The sequence below is a fragment of the Scleropages formosus genome, chromosome 13, assembly GCF_900964775.1.
Source record: "Scleropages formosus chromosome 13, fSclFor1.1, whole genome shotgun sequence".
Taxonomy (NCBI): domain Eukaryota; kingdom Metazoa; phylum Chordata; class Actinopteri; order Osteoglossiformes; family Osteoglossidae; genus Scleropages; species Scleropages formosus.
The window spans coordinates 9,901,375-9,920,986 of NC_041818.1; the positions used below are offsets into that span (position 1 = coordinate 9,901,375).

The 19,612-nt window shown below is 48.2% G+C and overlaps 2 protein-coding genes across 3 annotated transcripts; one reads left to right on the forward strand and one right to left on the reverse strand.

Moving 5' to 3' along the window:
• Window positions 1-86: 86 nt before the first annotated feature.
• LOC108925492 (uncharacterized) lies at window positions 87-11,231 on the reverse strand. Of its 2 annotated transcripts, none has more exons than XM_018737476.2 (4): window positions 10,510-11,231; window positions 4,117-4,282; window positions 3,676-3,906; window positions 87-3,001 (listed from the first exon to the last, which is right to left on the reverse strand). In XM_018737476.2, the coding sequence occupies exons 1-4, from the start codon at window positions 10,753-10,755 to the stop codon at window positions 552-554; spliced, it is 3,093 nt and encodes a 1,030-aa protein (XP_018592992.2). In that variant the 5' UTR covers window positions 10,756-11,231; the 3' UTR covers window positions 87-551. The 2 variants fall into 2 exon arrangements, with proteins under 2 accessions (XP_018592992.2, XP_018592991.2); XM_018737475.2 differs by lacking the exon at window positions 10,510-11,231 and adding an exon at window positions 9,221-10,499.
• A 4,237-nt stretch (window positions 11,232-15,468) lies between these two features.
• map1lc3cl (microtubule-associated protein 1 light chain 3 gamma, like) lies at window positions 15,469-17,894 on the forward strand. Its single transcript, XM_018737207.1, has 4 exons — window positions 15,469-15,721; window positions 15,969-16,024; window positions 16,234-16,340; window positions 17,021-17,894. The coding sequence occupies exons 1-4, from the start codon at window positions 15,664-15,666 to the stop codon at window positions 17,208-17,210; spliced, it is 411 nt and encodes a 136-aa protein (XP_018592723.1). The 5' UTR covers window positions 15,469-15,663; the 3' UTR covers window positions 17,211-17,894.
• The last annotated feature ends 1,718 nt before the right edge of the window (window positions 17,895-19,612 follow it).

Consider the following 19,612-nt stretch of genomic DNA (forward strand, 5'->3'; position numbering starts at 1 on the left):
GACTGCAGAAAAAAAAAGACCAATTAACTTATTTTCACAGATGAATTCCAGTAAGACATTTGAAAACGGAAACATTTATTGAAATTGTAAATAAGCTATTTCAAGTCAGAATCACACATAAAAGTATTTTCAGTCACAGTTTGAAATAATTCTTGGAAACTACACTGAGTATAATTTTTTTACGTATAACTTTTTTTTTGCTTTACGTCATATTTATTGTAGAATGAAGGTCTGTAGTTATTGGCCAGAGTACACAGAGCAACTGAAAGGCAAACTCAACTCGCAGCAGTTTCAGAGAATGCGCCCCCACCCCATGCAGAAGCACACAAAGGCAAAAGGAAATCCAGCTCAGCACTGGCACAGCCGTGTGTTTTACCAAACTGAACTAAGAATCACCTCAAATTATCACAAGGCTACAATCAGACCAAGGCCAGTATAGTATAGTTTAGTACTCTTTAATAGGTAGAGAGATGGTCACGTTTAATTATCAAAGACATGCTTGTTGTTTGGAAATGGTTTTGTACACGATCGTGCTGTTTTGGCACACTGGGCTACTTTCTCAGACTCTGGGTCTTAAAACTGAATGGCTTCACTGAGCCGAAGACCCTTCTTCCAAGGTCTCGGAATGAGCGGGAGCGTGTGAGACGTGCTGGGGGCGGCGGCGGGGGCGAGAGGGATGGGGACGAGAGGGGAGACAGGGAGACGCAGCTGCCCTCTGGACTCTGCGACCGGGACAGGTGGAAGAGGCTCGCGGTGGAGGACAGGCACTCGTCGTCCGCCCCTACGCCGAAGGCCTTGCCCCGCTCCAGGCTCAGCCCCACAGAGCTGCGGCCCAGGCCAGCCCGAGCAATCTCGAGGGAGGATACCCACTGCTGGCGCCGATCCCTGGGCTCTCGCTTTTGGGATCGGGGCTCCAAAAAGCCTTGAGACTCACTTCGGAAGAGCCCCCCGGGCGGCCGCCTGCTTGCACTGGAATACTTGTGCTTATAGTGGTTTTCTTTCTCGCCATCCCTGGCTGCCCCACCATCTTTGTTTTTGCCCGAGGGACGCTCCGTTTGCACCTTCCACTTCCCCCCCTCCTTCTCGCTTCCTCCTCCTCCTCTCTCTTTCTCTTTTCCTCCAAACAGTCCTTCCAGCCTCTTGCGAAAACTTGCCCCTCTTTTGGGGACATCGCCCACAGACTCCTCAATGCCTTCGCCCCATTCGGTGCTCCTTTCTCTCCCTGCAAAGCTGGTCACCGTCGATGCTCTCACCAGCTCCCTTGAGACATGTTTGCCCTGGTAGAGTCTCTCACCCTCCATCCTCCTCCACGCCCTACCTCCCGAGCCCCAACCTGTCCCAGCCTCGTGCCTCAGAGACCCACCCCGCGGCCTCACATCAGTCTCCATCGGAGAGCCGGCCACACGGAGGCGTGGGAGAGAGGACTGGGAGGGGGAGCTGCGACGGAAGACGGAGAGGGGAGGTGGAGTGTAAAGAGAGTTTGGCTGCAGGAGGGGAGGTGAGTGACCTGGATGTGTGGAGCGGGTAGCAGCAGGCTGTACACCGGAGGGGGAGCCACACGGAGAGGGCGTCCTTTGGCAAACCGTGGGGAGGCCTGCAGGATGAGCAAGTGCTGATGGGTGGCAGTCAAAGTGGGATGGAGACTGGGCAGGCGGGCCAAAACCATGGAGCTGGCCATCCAGGGGGGATTCACCATCTGAGGGACAGGTTGAGGACTGACTAGGGAGTGACTGCGTTTCTGGGACAGGTGGAGCCTGGTACTGAATCTGATCACTCCAGCGAGAGTCCGACTGATCAGACTGAAATTGTATTTCAGAGGGCTGGTTCGACTGGGGGAGGGACTCCAGGTTTGACACTGGGGAGTGTGGTCTGGCTGAAAAAACTCCAGCACCCTCATCTTGATTCTCATCATTTCTGAAGCAGTCTATGTCTAGCTCCACACCTTCCTCCAGGAGCCCTGCCACCACGGACCTGGGCAGCCCAGACACCCTGGCTATCTCGCAGACCTTTTCCGAATCCTCGCTGATTTTGGGTGAGCTCTGGTAAAACGCACACGGGCTCTTTTCAGCCTCCTCCTGTGAAAGTCCACTCCAGTCCAGTGATCGTGAGAAGCCCTGTGGACCAAATCCTGACCCCTTTATCTCCAGTGAGCCACGGTGATTGATTGTCTGGGGGCAGGTGGAAATCCGTTTTCTCCCCCTCCAGGCAGAGGACGTGGATACAGAAGACGAGGAAGATGGCGAAGGTGTGGGCGTGGGGGTTTCATTGTCTAAGTAGTCACAGGAGCCCATTGGGCCCTTGGCATTCGTTGGGTCCATACTGATACTGGTATTCACATTCAAGTTTGGATTCAAGTTCAAATTCAAGTTTAGATGAAAACTTAGATTCAGATTGTCTCCATTCAAGGAAGGTAGGTTACCCAGATTGATTGAGTTCCTACAGCTGCCGCCACCCTTCCCAGTACTGCTCAGACTAACACTACCAGAATTTCCAAAAAGAGACCTGCGCTGGGACACCCCACCGTGACCGTCGAACGAGGCAAGCGACTGGCTGGATCCGTGGCCGGGGCCCGAATGCCATTTACGAGAACCTGGCCTGGAACCAATCTCCGCAGTTGTCCTGGCATGGTATCGAAGGACCAATTTGGAGATGTACTGGTCCAGCTGGGAAAGACTGGGAGAGGTTGGGATCCATCTCCGGGGTGGAGCTTCTGGTTTGGGACTCTCGGTCTGTAGAGTCTCTGGACTGGGTGCTGGGTTCGGCAAGGGAGGGGAACTGTTCTGACACGAAGTAAAAAGCGGACTTTGCAGAGCCACAGCGTGCAGGGGACTAGGGTAGGGGTACACCTCCTTAGTCTTTCGTGAGACCAGGTCAGAGCAGAATTTGGGGTCCAACTGAAGCCAATGCTGAAAGGAACCATTGGGAGGGGAGTCTGACGGCTCCTCTCCTTGACCGGAGCAGAAATTAGAGAGAAACAAGAGGCCACTGATCTCAAGGTCACCTGAGAATAGAGAGGAAACAAGAGAATTAAATAATTAATGAGCATTACAACCCAAAAAATACCAGCTAAATATTCCATGTCCTTTGACTACTTTATTTACCTCCATGTTCTCAGTTCAACTGACTACACTCATGTGACTCACTGGACAATGCAGGTACTAATCGACTTACAATTCCATCACCGTTCAGACAAGGAGAAGAGAAAATTCTTTATTCATCAGCTTAGTGAAACCACGACTTGACAAGGATTCATTTAGCAGACGCTTTTTTCCAAAGTGACATCCAGTGAACTCTATGTAGTGTTAGTATTCCCTCAGACACCTTATTTACTGCGGTGACTTACACTGGGTCACTTATCCATACATCAGTGGAACACACACACACCCTCTCTGTCACTCACATACTATGGGGGAACCTGAACAGCATGTCTTTGGACTGTGGGAGGAAACCAGAGCACCTGGAGGAAACCCACACAAACATGGGGAGAACATGCAAACTCCACACAGACTGAGCGGAGCTCGAACCCATGTCCTCTCGTACCACCCAGGCGCTGAGAGATAGCAGCACTACTCACTGCCACCATGCCGCCCAGTTAAAGGTATCAGCTGATCATAATAAAGCAACATTGGTTAATTATTCAAGTAGATGTGTAGTTGAGCATTAGAGGCATCTCACCTGTGGAAAAAGGTCTCCTCTCTCCCTTTTGCATCAGTCCATGTGTGTTGTGACACATTTTTCTGGCCTCCTGCCACTGGGTGGCGCTGTGATCTCTAGAATGAGGTTGACAGTCCCAGGGGCCACAGCTGCCTCTCGTCGCGATGCATACACCTGCTGTTCCTTGGCCTCCTTCGCTGCACACAGAGCAGCAGGAGTCGGACAGCGAGCTGCCGCTGACTGAATAGAAACCTACAGGGGGCGGAGCCAGGAGGTTCGAGGTGAGAGAGGGAGATCGGATCACAGAAGAGTTGGGGGCAGGGAAGGGCAAGACAAAGGAAAGTTTGAGACAGAGAAGGATAAGAGAGAGGAAAGTTAAGGTACTGGATGGGGTCAGAAAACATCTTCCTGCAGCTCCCAGGACTTCAGACAGCAACAGAGATGCAGAATTTCAGTAGCTACCTGAACTGGGCCTTGAATCGCAGTCCAGCTGGGCAGCGCACGAGTCGGGGGTTGGGGGGGACAACGGGTCCGAAGGGATGTCCCAAGAGAGAGTGGACCAGCGAGGGTCCATGCTGGTCCCAATGCTATCAAAGCAGGGCAGCACGCATTTTGAAGGAGACGAGACCTGAGGATGGAGAACGTAAAAAAAAAAAAAAAATCTGCTATTGTGGGTGGGGGTAGTCATGGTAGCAATTGTATCAGAATTAGTTGCCATGGTATCTGTGGTGTAATAATGCAGAAAACCAGCTCCTTGGTGAGTCATCCATATGCGAGCACTGAAAATACACCCTATTGAGGCATTTATGAATAAGACTAGTTGATTCTAATTTGGGCGTAACCCCCCCTCCCCATCCATCAGCTCCCCGTACCTTAACCCTCAAGAAGCTGATCAATCGACACAAATCCGAAGAAAGCGCTTTCGGATTGCGGTCTGGAGAGGGACGATACAGGTGTCTCGCGCCGTTTCGGAGAAAGGGGGAAGGAATTTGGAAAAGGAGGCATGAAAAGGCTTGATGTCAATAGGAGGAGCACGGAGAGGGAAGAGGACTTTGGACAGGCTTATCTCCGCTCCACCTGTTAGCGCTCCCATTCTCCCAGTGCCCTGAAGCCAGATGGATGATGTGCAGGGTGGGGGTGGGGGGGGAGGGACGCAGGGGGAGGGCTGCTGGCTGGAGGAACAGCAGGAGGATGAAAAGTGAGTCAAAGACCCCCCATTCCAGCATCTCCCACCCCCACCGAACCATAGCCAGAGGGTCCTTGTCTCTCTCCCACTGCTCTCCCACTCACCCATCTTCTGCTGAGATGCACAGAAAACACACTTCACTGAGCGCACACACACATACACGCACCCTCAAGCAGACGTGACACCCAAGCGGAAGCCCATCCAGACATGCACCCCAACCTAGAAAGAGTAACTTAATACATATCAGTTATAGAGTAAAGCACTGAGTCGCTGTTAACTATAACACCGATTACACAGCGTAAGGTGTACATGAAAGCCGTTGAGGTTTTCTGATGGATGTCTGCGAATGCCACCAGCAGATGTTTGTGCATGTGAGGGCCCTCCTACGAAGTAGAGAAATCCTACAATAACCTATTAGTTTACACCTGGTACAAGTGGATTATTAGTACGAGTGTTGAACACAGCAACATCCTCCACTTTTGCCAACACACACACACACACACACACACACACACACACACACACACACACACACACACACACACCATCTGAACCGCTTGTCCCATACGGGGTCGCGGGGAGCCGGAGCCTAACCCGGCAACGCAGGGCGCAAGGCTGCAGGGGAGGGGACACACCCAGGACGGGACGCCAGTCCATCACAAGGCACCCCAAGTGGGACTTGAACCCCAGGCTCACCGGAGAGCAGGACCCGGTCCAACCCACTGCACCACCGTGCCCCCCACTGCCAATAACTAGTGAAACATTTATGTCAAGGACCTGCACTTTATTGTCAGACCTGGAGACCTGGAAACGGGAGACTGCCGCTTTCGGCGCAAAAATATATGGACTATTAATGGGTTTCTCCGTGCTGTTCTCTGACAACATTGCGGCCGATTCATCCATCCCAGGTAACTGTTTTCGCTGTAAAAAAATAAGCCCATTAGTGGAAAGCGCCAGCGGCAAAAATGCGCCGATGATCTCAAGAGCCACAGCATATCGACGAACAGGAGCCGAACCATCTAGTGTGCAGATGAAGACCTATTTTGGTACAAATACCTTCCAAGATTATACTGCAGAAATAATTTAACAGACCATCTGCCATATGTCAGTAGCTTCTTTCCTGTCTGAAGCCACTGATGGCTACTTATTGTGGCATTCCGGTATCAGTTAGAGGTTCGAGTTGCTCATGTTAAGAGCTACTGAGCTAAACCCTGCGCAAATACTTCTCATTATTTTGGGGTTCTGGGACAAGTTTTATGTTTAAATGGTCTAATTAAAAGTTGTGTGCAATAGGCCCTGGATTTCCAGTCCTCTGTGCTTGGGGGCCACATTTAAACGATAGCTCTGAGTGCTATCCAAATTAATAAAATAGCTTCCTAAAGGGTCCGCCAGGGCTTCTAAAACTGAGTAATGCTACTACCGTTCTTCCTTTAAACACCTTTGCTGGCAACACCTGGCTTTAAACAGTCAATACTGGAAAAGCGTGAAACATTTTTCTTTTGTTTAATTTTGTGCACTTAATACATTTAATATTATTGTGGTGTGTGTTCCAGAGAGAGTGTGTTCCACTGATGTATGGGTGAGTGACCCAGTGTAAGTAGTGTATCTAGCAGTGTTAGTCTGGGTGCTCTGGTTTCCTCCCACACTCCAAAGACATGCTGTTGAGGTTCACCCATAGTGTGAGAGTGACAGAGTGTGTGTGTGTGTGTTCCACTGACGTACGGATAAGTGACCCAGTGTAAGTAGTGTAACTAGCAGTGTAAGTCACCGTGGTGAATAAGGTGTGTAGGCTGATAACACTACATAGAGATCACTGGAAGTTGCTTTGGAGAAAAGCGTCTGCTAAATAAATGTAAATGTAAATGTGGTGTAGGATTATCAGTGGCCCAAAGCAAGAGAACAGACATACGGGGGGGACTGTGTACCTAGCATGGGCTCACAGCCACAGTCTGAGTGTCCTTGTGAATTATTCCACACCAGTGATCATGTTAAAAACATCTATTAGTATTAGGGAGCATAAGCAACCTTTGGTGAACATGTTTTTGGTGAGCATGTTTTAAGATATTCATTACCCCATTTCCCAAATTTTTGTTAGAACAAGTTTGTACGACCATTTCAGAGCATTTCCAATATACTATAAGGTAAATTTTCTTTAATTTCAATGAAAATATTTCTCCTTTAAATCATACATAAAAATAGTGTAAAAATTTTAACTTTTCTACAAGCAGTTTTTGCTGTTTCTATTTCATATCAGCAGAGCAGGTTCTGGATTTATGGTGCGAAGGTAACAAAAACATCATTTCTAGCTACCGGTGACGTAGGTGTGTCTGGTTGTTCTCGGGAAGAAAATTACAGCCCAGGACTGATGTCTCTCGAGGTGTACGTGTGGAAAAGCTTATTAAGTAATGACTTACATTTCAAATTAAATGAACATTTAAAAACAGCCTACACAGTTGTGCCGGTCCTGAAAACACCCAGGAGAGCGTTTTATTTGGGAAGCTGCCCAAGACAGTTCCTCTGTGCTACAGCGGTGAGGCCTGGGGCTACATCACACTTTTGTGTTAAGACAAAGGACCGTTTGAAAAAATGTCCCGGAAACCTTTGTGGGTGCACTGGAATTTATCCACAGTCTTTATGTGGGCTTAGCACAGTGCTGTTTCCACTGGGAGACAAGAAGAAGAACAAGAAGAGGAGCAAGAGGAAGAGGTCCGGGGCAGACAATCAAAGGCAGCCATGTCTGTACGAAGCGAGCGTCTGAACTCAAATTCAGAAATGTGCATTACATGCTTGAGGACACAAAGTCTGCCTAAGATGTTTAGCAGAGGTCCTGACCTTGAAATCAATAAGCATCCTATGGCACATAAGGAGAAAAGTTAGCTAATCCTGATGCCTCAAAGCCGTAGTAAACGAAACGGAAACGTAAGGAGCTTTCAGATGTGGTTGCTGTGAAAAGCGCTGTGCGCTCTTCGCCGTAACTGTTTATCATCTCGGTCCAACCGATGACAGATGTACCGGCGAACACTGAAAAACAAGCGTAGTGTTAGTGCAGCGGAGTCTGTTAATTGAAAAAGTGCCGTCTAGCAAGTGAGGAAATGGCCGTCACCAGCAACTGCTCATGTGACGAACGGTGGCAGTGGTCTGGAACCTATCCCGCAAGCACAGAGTGTGAAGCAGGGTACACCCTGGGAGGGATACCACTTCAGCCTTGGGCAGCCCCACACACACACACACACACACACACACACACACACACACTATGAGCATCTTATTCACCAGTCCACATGAAACACACGTCTCTGGCCTAGGAGGAAAGCCAGGCCAACGTGTAGACAACATGTAAAGCCCACAGACGGCGCCACATTTCAATCCCATGTCTGAACCCACAGCCCTGGAGCTCTGAGGCACCAGGGCTTCCCACTCTGGGTCCACGGCACAGTGTGGAAACACTACAGTAGAAGATAGAGATTTAAATGCTAACTGCTAACACTCTGGGGGCTAAAAGTGTTTCTAAGTGCTTACTCTGTTTTACACAGGTAAGGACCAAGACTTCACAAACACCTGACAATGTGCGGAGCATTTTTGCTGCAAAATGGCTACTCCAAGCAAAACTAGTATTTTAGTTGTCAGCCTTACAGAAGAGAGACATAATGAAGAGACTCTAAGTGCACATGTGAACACTGAATTGTGGCAATTTCCAAACTACTAATGAAATCGGGTTAAGAACTTATTTTGGCCATCCCTCACTGATACCACGGGGCAGGTGATGACATACGAATATGGTTATGCATGAATGACATGACGTTCAAGGACGAAGGAAAGAGATGGAGACACCCCCACCCCCAACCCTCCTCTGCCCAGAGCACCTAGCGCGAGCTCAAGGGTTAACGGCGGGAACGCTCCCACTGCGCCTTCCGGTCGGCCACTGGGCGCGCGCGAGGGGGGCGGCGGGCGAGGTGACGTCGAGTGCGCGAGGAGTGCGCTCATTGTGTAACGGCTGCGCGTGCAGACGTGGACTGCGTCGGCGGAGAGGAGGCTCTGTACTTATATAACATCCAAATAATATCCCTGAGACCTTTCGGAATATACCAGGAAACCTGTAATAATAATAACGGAGCAGCCCGGTTACCCTTTCATTTCGCACCGACATCAATCCATCGGTTTCCTAACTGCCGGCCGTCCATTTTAAAAGCGAAAACCAAGTTGGACTCGCCTTCGTGGGCAGTCGAGTTGACTACATTCATGATGATGTTCAACTGTTTTTTTTTCAGAACTCCTTCTCACCCCCAAGTAATGCAACGTTTCTGCATTCCAAAGAAATGTTTCACCGCAGTGTCGAAACAATCCCGTATTGTCTCAAACTGGCTGATGTGTCACACTCACAGTTGGTCTTCCTGGACAGTCGTACTGTATTTCTATGTTCTCAGTTTAAAAGATACACTTTTTTTTGTCTCCAGCCGTTTCACCATTTGACATTATGAATAGTTATTTTTAGTGAAATGTAATTGCCCCAGTCACTAACTTAAGTGCGGGGCGTCAGCATGTGGTCAGTGATTCATCCGTTCAACAGGTTGTGTGATCGCTGCGCTGCGGCCCCAACCCCCACGTGACCTCGTGGCTCTTAAGAGGATAAAAAAAAATGTTCATTCTCTCGAGAAATGGACTATTGATTCAGAACTAAACGATATGAGCGCTTCAGCAAAACCGTAAGATAGCTCATAATGACCAACGGTGTGTGTGTGTGTGGACACGAGGAACACACCGAACTACAGAAACTCCACCTCAGCAGCATCGCCAACACAGCGCTGGACGCGTCTCATTATTATTCGCTCCGGAATCACGTAACAGCAGATATTTCAAGAGAGACACGTCGCCGTCGTTCTCGACGTGTTTCTTGGAGAAGGTGTGTCGCTGTCTCTCACATGGATCGTGAAAAGAAACGCACGGGAATATAGATCATATATAATATCATCATGGGCTCCAAGCAAGGAAGAAAACCTCGAAGCAGGATACGTAAAGGACACAGCGCATTTTGCACAGATAATACAGTATCCTCACACGTCTCAATTTTCATAGCTGTCTTGACATAAAGAACATTTAAGTCCCATCTTGAAATATCTTTAGGAAAATCATACATCGTTAAGATTATTGGCTATATATTATATCTTCAGAGCATGTGAGCCACCATTTCATTTCAAAAGTTGACACAGGCAGCGCAGCGCATCGCCCTGACTGTCTGTGAGGTTCCAGAGGCGTCCCGTCCTTCCGTATGTTTTTCACTTAGGGAATCGCTCACTGAACAGCCGCACTAAACGACCGTCCATGGTCGACTTGCGCCGCGTCTCACCCAGCTGATCCACGCCACTGGTGACCGCGGGGTGCCAGCTGCCGAGCGCTAACGCGGGTCACCTTGTCAATCGCATTACGATCATCTGCCGCTTCAGGGACCGGGAACTCGTGGTCGCCGCTCTCCCGCCAGCATCGCACCGCTGCTACAAAGCGCTCAGCGGTCGCTGTGTAAGTCTAAAACGCGTGGAGCTCTGCAACCTTCCGTGGGCTTGTAATACAGCATAATCTCGCCTGCTCCTGCTGTCATGCGTCCACCATCTCCATTTGCGCCCACCGCACCGCAGCACAGCGCACCATCTGCTCCGACCACCCTCCCCACTGACCTGTTGCCTGCGGGATCTCGACGCGCCGTCCACGGCCACATCCTCCTCGCCGGTCTCCCGCTGCTGAGACCCCGCCGTGTCGGCCGTACCTCTCCGACCCAGCACTGCCTCCACCATCTCCCAGTGTCGGCACCGGAGGAGGTCGAGCTCCACGATCCCAGCCAGGCTCGCCTTCAGACGCTCTCCGATGCGAACCCGCTCGCTGCCAGACCACAGGGAGGTCACACAGCCACGCCGGCCGGCCATTGTGGAGCGTGTGGAGCGGGGATGACGGGCTGGTGCGCGCTCGCTACGGCCACGTCTGCACCACGAAGAAGAGGGCTTCGCTCCAGCCGCGCATCGCCCACCGCAGCGCGGGTTTCCACTCGATCGAGGTTACATGAAACCCGCGGCTCTGGTGGCTACTGCCCATACAGTGCAGCGCAGCTCAGTGTGTGTGTGTGTGTGTGTGTGTGTGAGAGAGGGAGGGGGAGAGAGAGAGAGAGAAAGGGAGACAGACAGAGTGTGACGTTAAAGGCGCACACGCCTCATCAGAAAAAAGGCAGCCAGCGAACTTTTTATATCCCAGCGATGGGGGAAAACTGCGAAAATAAAGCTCGTTCAGAGGAAGGGGGATGCGCGAGAGCCGCCTCGCGTCTCTTCGTCCTCAGGCGGTGTCCCCGCGCGCAGCCTGCTCGTTTTCGGCACGGACCGGGGACCGTGACAACAAAGCGACCGGCGACGCTACACATGATTTTGGGGAAAAGAGCGTGCAGGGGAGGGGAGGGGCGGGGAGGGGAGGGGCGGCGGTGCCGGAGCTCTCCCGTGATTGGCTGGGAAAGTTTTCGAAAAAACGCTTTCGCGAAAAGTGCCAGGCGATGTTTTTTTCCACCACAAAGTGAACGGCCACCTCAGATTAAGATAAAATGTAACCAGACACACCAAAGCCAAACACAAGATGCTTCGATCATGCATATTATGTAAATATGTGCTGTGAATTGGATACATATACAACTAAAAAAAAAAATTGTAGGAAGAAGATGATCAGGACTGGTCTATCCTGGTCTATGCAGCTACTCGTGCGATGAATATCGGTGCATAAAATAAAGTGGAAAGAAACAAACTCAGTTTACTTAAGAATCACACGTCTGCAACTATGTCTCTTTTCTTTCTCCTAATGTAATGCACAAATTGTCTTTTCTCTGAGATGTACGTCGCTTTAGAGAAAAGCGTCTGCTAAATGAATACATGTAAATATTCATATTGGCTGTTTGATGCTGCGGGTACCGTGATTAGCGCTGCAGCCACAGAGCCGGAAGGGTCCCGGTTCGAATCCCAGTCCTGCTGTTGTGCCCTTGCTCAGGGTACAGTACCTACCCTGATAGAGTAAGAACGCGGTGCTGTATGAATGTGTAAATCATTGCAATATTGGTTATCTGAAAAGGATAATACGCCGGCTTCCATGGTGATACCGTGTTCCTACATGCCTCTGAACACCTGCCCACCGCAGGCACCCCTCCCCCAGCCTGTGCAAGTATTCTCTTTGATCAATAATCACCTGTTTACACCCCCCCAACCCCCAGGGCTGTCAGCGGGACTCATTATCAGGAAACAAAGTGGGTTCTGTATTGTCCGCACACGAAACCCATTATTCAGCCCCGACATAATAGTCAACAAGAACGACATGATTTGTACATTTTCTGATTTCACACTTTGAGACGACAAGAAAACGTGTTATTTGCTTTTTAGTACCTCGGATCGGGCACGTCGTTGTTTCACAGAAGTAAGGGTGCAGGTCAATACGCAGTACTGCTCTGTAAATGGGTAATCATTGTGAAGGCCACTATCTGCCAGCTGAATCGGATAAATACGTGCTAATAATCACATCTTATTCATAAACTCAATGAATGTTAAACGTTTATAAGTCGAGAAATTGAAGACTAATTGTGTCAGTTCTTGATAAGCGATGTCTGTTGTATTCTAGTCGTTGCTATTATTGCGCAGTTACAGCCAGTGATTTCCACAGGTAATTCCAGTTTATAAGGTATTTTATCACTTGGCTACAGCACGTAGAGAACAGATAATGGGGAATAAAGGAGGACCGAGGCAGTCGAAGTGACATTTTCTCCCAGCAGGGGGCGCTCTTTCACGCGCAATAGGCCTCCGCAGGCCGCTCTCACCCTGCACTGCTTAAGACTGTAGTCCCTCATAAAATGGGTTAATGAGGTACCTGTTTTGTAATGATTACCCGACGTCTTTGTCCAGAGTAACTTCCAATTTCATCACTAAAATTTACAATAATTTACTAATTTCTGTAGGGGGGCATGGTGGCACAGTGGGTTTGACTGGATCCTGCTCTCCGATGGGTCTGGGGTTCAAGTCCCCCTTGGAGTGCCTTGCGACAGACTGGCGTCCCTTCCTGGGTGTGTCCCCTCCCCCTCCAGCCTTACATCCTGTGTTGCCAAGTTAGGCTCCGGCTTGCTGAGACCCTGCATGGGACAAGCAGTTTCAGATGGTGTGTGTGTATGTACTCATTTATGTAACAAGGATACTTTTACTGTGTCAGTTTAGGGTAAGTACCTTGGTCAGTTGTACTAATTAAAGCTTGAGGTTCAGATCAGGAATGTTCTTATTTGGAGGACACAGCCATAAACACTGGGCTACCTGCTAAGCCCAGGTACTTGCTGTTGTGTGTATGCCTTATTATAGTATCATCACCCCTAAATCCATAGGCTATCATGGATTCATGAAAGACTTGGTAAATATACTAGTACAGACACATTAATGTATATACTTTATTTTCAAATGGTGTTAATAGAGGCATGTCTGAGGACAAATTACTGACATTAAAGACACACAGGACAAGATGTTACACTCCAGGCGTATATTACACTGGCTGTACACAAGGACCTGGTCCAACCAACATCACCATGAAGCCACAGAGAATGTTCAGCCTTGCCAACATACATCTCCATGACTCGAAACCAAGAAGATTAACTTCTTTCCCTAACCAACACAACCACATGGTACCAACATGGGTATTTCATTGAGGTTGTCAAGTGGGCACCTCCCTTTGTAGGTGTTTCATTGAATTAGGCCCATGACACCACTGGAAGGCTCAACAGTGCAGTCTGCTGTCCCAGACCCACCCCCTCTACACTCATGTTAGATGCCCTTCACCCTCAACAAATAACAAATACTGCAACTCCACAAACTCACACACATTGGCTGAAACCAATTGTCCTCAACAGGGTCATGGCAAACCGGAGCCTAACCTGGCAACACAGGGTGGAAGGCTGGAGGGTGAGGGGACACACCCAGGATGGGACACCAGTCCGTTGCAAGACACCCCAAGCAGGACTCAAACCCCAGATCCACCAAAGAGCTGGACCCGGCCAAGCCCACTGCACCACCGCATCTCCCTCCACAAACTCAACTACCCCAATTAAACTGCAGCTCCATACATACCTTCAAATGCACTACCTTCACAAACTGAAACCATCCTGGATTACCTTCATATCTGCCACTGAGATAGACTTTTTACTGAATTGGGCACAGGCTGTAGGAAATAGTTATATTTAGGGACGGATGTACAGAAGAATAGCCAACAATCAAATTATTAATCCGTTTATCACGTGCCAGAAGTCATACCTGTTTCCTAGAGAAGCACCTGTTCCTGACTGCTCATATCTGTTTTTTCAAATATTGCCTTGCATTCCATATAATTCTACCAGTGTATACATTTATTGAGGCCATTAAAGCCATTCAGTGTGGATTCAAAGTTGACCACTCCACCGAAACTGCCCTCCTTGCAGCATTAGGTGGTCTCCAGTTGGCTACGGGACCTCCTTTCTCTTGGGCCTCATCCTCTCCGACTGGTCTGCAGCATTTGACACTGTCAACCACCATATCCCAGTTTTCTCTCACGAACATCTTAGAATCAGGGAAATTTACTTATCAGGTAGCTCCTCCCAGGTGGATTCGTACACCTCCCCGTCTTCCCCTCAGCCTCTCTCAGCTGGTGTTCCGCAGGGCTCTGTGCTGGGCCCCATGCTCTTTTTCTTCTATTCCTCTTCCCTTTGCTCTGTCGCTGTTTCTCAGGGATTCTCCTACCACTGCAATGCTGCCCATACCCATTCTCTTTTTTTCATGCTGCTACTGATGTATCCTCACATACTGCAGCGTCTCGGACATATTTTATATACACATCGACTCACGTGATGTTACTGGTAAAGTTACCTGTGTTGACATTGGTACTCTAGCAATTCTGTATAGGGTTGGCCATGTAAATGGTGACATTAGATCTCCCTGTGTTGGTGGAGTGGCCTTTTGTTTTCGCTGACATATGTGTCGCTTTGGATGAAAGTATCTCACACACAAATTAATGCGCACAAATTGGATGTGTTTGTTCCTAAGGGCTTAATGCATATTTTCAACTGGACTCTACTGCATTACTCGCTCGGTAGAGCTGTTACATTATCAACGATGCTTTCAGTTTGCTATTAAGTAAAACAACTAATGTGTGAGATAACGCTAACATTCCAACTTCAAAAATGGTCCGACTGAACTCCAAGACGTAAGAAGCGAGTGCAGTTAAGGATCTGAAGGTTTTTCACTGCGAATTCAAACATCTCCCTCCAGCAACACCTGACTGGATCCTGTGGAGAACATGGTAAAAACAGAACCCGGGAGGGTTCGGGACTGGAGCCCAAAATAGGAATCACCATGAAGAAAAACTGTGGAAAGCTGGATAATTCATGCTGCTTAATATGGATGTTTTAAAACAGATTTTTTTAGGACTTTGACTATGCAACCGAAATGTTATTATTATTATTATATTTATTAGACTATAACAGCCACTAGTACAATGCCACCATTACATCTTTGAGTTGGAGAACAGTGTAACTTGTATGTGTGAAGATTAGATAAATGATGCTGAGTAAGTACAAAGGTTTAATTGAATGTTTATTTTCTCAGCCATCGACGGGGGGGTTGGGCACTGTCTCCTTCTTAAGCCCCCCTCCCCTTTCCCGCTGCCCCTCCTCCAAAGAAAGCGTCTATAAATGAGCGAAATACAAGGAGAGCGCAGCTCCAGCGAACCTCGAGCCGAGGACACGAGCGCTCACCCCGGGGCGCGAGCTGTGGACACCGCTCGCTGGGCGACAGCGCGGAAACATGCCTCCCTTCGAGAAGTCTCTCGAACTGAAACCTTTCAAGCAGAGAAAATGCCTTGGTAAGTGTTTGCTGTAAAATGCGGGTGAGATTCTGGCACCAGGCCGTTGAGAGCTCAGCGTGGACATTATTACCTGGGTACCGCTAAGGGCCTGTGTGCTTTTTTTCCCGCCATTTCATACCAGTAACGGCTGTCGCGCGCTGGGAAGTTCTGGGTTGAAGCGCGCTCTTCGTTCGAGCGCTTCTTAGCGTCTGTCAGCCCTTCCCTACATATCTTGTATCACTGTGTTTTCTCACATTCATTGCAGCTACAAGAAGGCATGAGGTCTGCAGCATTCGCTCCAAATTTCCCAACAAACTGCCCGTACGTTTATTCACTTTTTTTTCCTCAAGTGTGTCACGACACGTATGTCATGATATGATCATGATAACATGGAGTGACAACATGTAAGAGCCATGACTGCTGGTCACACCATAGCTACAGCATTCTTGAGAAATAAAGCGGTAGTTCTGAAAGAGCACGGCCCGTTTTTCCCCAGAGAATCACTGTGTGTTTGTGTGTTTTTTGACAAGGTGATAGTGGAGCGCTGTGTCCGAGAGAAACACCTTCCGCTGCTGGACAAGAGCAAGTTCCTGGTGCCCTTCGAACTCACCATGGGCCAGTTCCTCAGCCTGCTCCGGTCAGCTTCTCCCCGCTGGCGCACAGGGCCGCCGGGAAGTGTGTGAACCCCATCGGGACGCTCATTGTTCTTGTGTGAAACAAGAAGACCGTAGAAAATCTAAACCTTAAACTCAAAATTCGCCTACTTGGTTTAATCAGTGCAGCTTGACATTCACCTTTTTATACCTGCACTATTTCCATGTTTCCACTACACACAATTCCCTCTAAAGGAGTATATTGAATTGGTAGTTACACACCTATTATGTCACAGAAAAACATATATATAACCACTTCGTGGTAAAACTAAGGGGCAGAAGGGGTTCACATACTTTCAAGCAGCACAGTGCGCAGTGTGCGCTGGTGTCCTATTTCATTATGAATAACACTTGTCCTGTTTTTTGCTGTTTTACATGCACTACTTCCCATCGGTTTCCTCTGTGCTGCACATCAGTGCGACACCTTCCTTTGTTCTCTACTCCCCTGCTGCTTCAATTTCCATATCACCACCCACATTTCGCTCTTTTCCAACTCCACCCTCCGTATCCCCCTTGCTCCTTCAACACGCTCTGCCTTATTGGCTCCGATTGTGTGAAACAATGCACTGGTTTAACTGTGTGACCTTGAAGTATGTCTAATATTAGTAGCTCAGCTGATGTGAGTAGCTGCTATTCAGAGTTATCCCCCCCTCCTCCCCCGCAGGAGTAAGATTGACCTGAGCCCCACCCAGACTTTGTACCTCCTCGTATCTGAGCGCAGCATGTCCTGCATGTCAGCTAGCATGGGCGAGATCTACTCCCAGCACAGCGACCCTGACGGCTTTCTCTACATGACCTACGCCTCCCAGGATGTGTTCGGTGGCATAGCAGTGTGGTCAGCACCCCCCTTTTGACCCTCACTTGAGACAATCTGTCTGACATTTTGACCACTGTGGAGTACAGAAGGGAGGAATTGGAAATAATATTATCCTCCATTCCTAGTTTTTGCTCTTTTTCTATTTATTCTCTTTATTTTTAATTTATTTTGTTTCCAGTTTAACACATGGATTCCAGTGGATGTAACTGGTACCTTTGTGACTCTACCACCCTTTAGACAAACGACCAAAAGAAGGATCGCCTGTTTATTTACAGTTATCCCACAATGCTATTTAAAGCATCTTTTATTAAATTATACATGCTCTGAGTGTCAGAGGAAACTAAACAATATTAAATGCAGTATAAAGAGCTCTTTGTAAAACTGAGCCAGATTTAGCTGTCACTTTTGCCAAATCTTGTGTGTAACATCAGAAAACTGTGATGTGACAAGGGCTTCTTGTAGGTTTATGGATCAAAGTGTCATGTCAGGGGGTACGATTCTCCCTTTGAACTATTTCGCTCAAATTCTGAAGATGCCAGAGGTGGTCTGGCAAGACAGTGGATGGTGCAGGGATCCAGAAATTCTCCTGCTTCACATCTCACTGATTCCTGGATTAGGATGAAAAGCAGGTGGTAAAGGGGTCTCTTTCCGGTGAACACACTGCAGACTTTTGGACACTTGTGTAGCTGCATTTCTATGCACCCAGCTGATTTAGATATAATGGGCAATTTGAATGTAAACAATAAATTTTTTCTTTTGCTTCGTAGACATTGTTGTGTTGTTATTTTTTTAAAATGATCATTTTAAATAGAAAATTGAGTTTAAATTTCCAGGCATCACTCAGCCAAATGGAACAGTCCATAAACTACAGGAGAATAAGCACTGTACACTGATGTCTTAAGTATCTTACCCATGAAATAATCAGTAAAGGATTAGATGATAGTCAACATTTTAAAAATATGCTAAATACATTATTTACACACACATCATCTGAAACCACTTGTCCCATGCGGGGTCAGCCAGAGCCTAACCCGGCAACACAGGGCAGAAGGCCGAAGGGGGAGGGGACTCACCCTGGACGGGACACGAATCTGTCGCAAGGCACCCCAAGCGGAACTCGAACCCCAGACCCACGGGAGAGGAGGACCCAGTCAAACCCACTGCACCACCGCACCCCCCAATGCATTATTTAGACCTTGCTTAATCTTTGCACCATTAAAAATGTCTAATTTTGTACAAAACAAAACAATGTCCAGTTTTCAAAGGTGAACATTTTCAGTCAAATCATTCACTTCTGGTCTTAGAACTTTATTATGATCAAAAGACGTGGAACATCAGCAAAATCTACAAAAAAATTAAGTCCAGTGGAATCGTGTGCAGATGTTTCAGCAGTCACAATGATACTGACCTTCCGCTCGGGAGGCACGGTTATGCTCTCACTGTTATACCAAGTGTTGGCTATTAGCCATTTTTGGGACCTCCCCAAAAGGAAAGCAATTTTCCCCCATATCTGAGTACTGAAATCCACCGAACCAGATGTTTAAAATATCGTTTTCTGCATCACAACATAAAAATTGCATAAATACAACCACACTCATAAAAATATTTTATACCTGTCCATTAATTCACAGCAAATATTTTGAAAACCGATTATATTTTAAATTTTACATAAAATGTGTTTTGTTCGTATGTCATTTCCTGACATTTTCTCAGAAATGTCGCTGCTACGAGTGGAGTTGCTATGACAACGATGATGAGTAAGAGAGCAAGTAGGATTCATTTATTTAATTATTAATCTGATACCGTCATCCAAGGCGACAGGTCCTTGTTGTGGTAAATGAAGACTGCCAACTCGATGTGTGTTCACTCCAGAGCAGTACCCATCGCGGCAGTTTGTAGAGGAGCTTGGAGAACTTTGCCGTTCTCAGACATGGAAGGTGACACTTAGGAGCAGGAAAACATGAGAAGCAGGACCGTGAGCTCAAGACCAGCGAACCTCACTATTTGTCAGCAGACACCTCCCACCCAAGACCAGACCTACTCTTATGTTTCGTATCTGGAGATTATTCATAAGCGTGAGACAAATGAGCTGGAGGAGGAGCCTGTGAGACACTCTCAGTCTGACACACCACACACAGACACACGTAGAGGCTGACACTCCTGCCGACTCTGGACCTCACACCTGCCTGCTACTTATGGCACCGTCCTCCATTCCAGGCTCAGCTCATCGGATGCCGGTTTCCCGCAGCAGGTTGGGTCAGTGTGTCAGGTAGCTGGGCAGGGGTGATGTGTGTGTTAGAGACAAAGGGTGCTGAAAAGATGTGAGAGAAGGGTATATATGGAAAGGGACACACTCTTCTCCCAGCTTCACACATGGCTGCCCATTCTAACGCCGACATGTTGAATTCTTGCGTTCGGCTCTAGTGTTTGAGGGCTGCG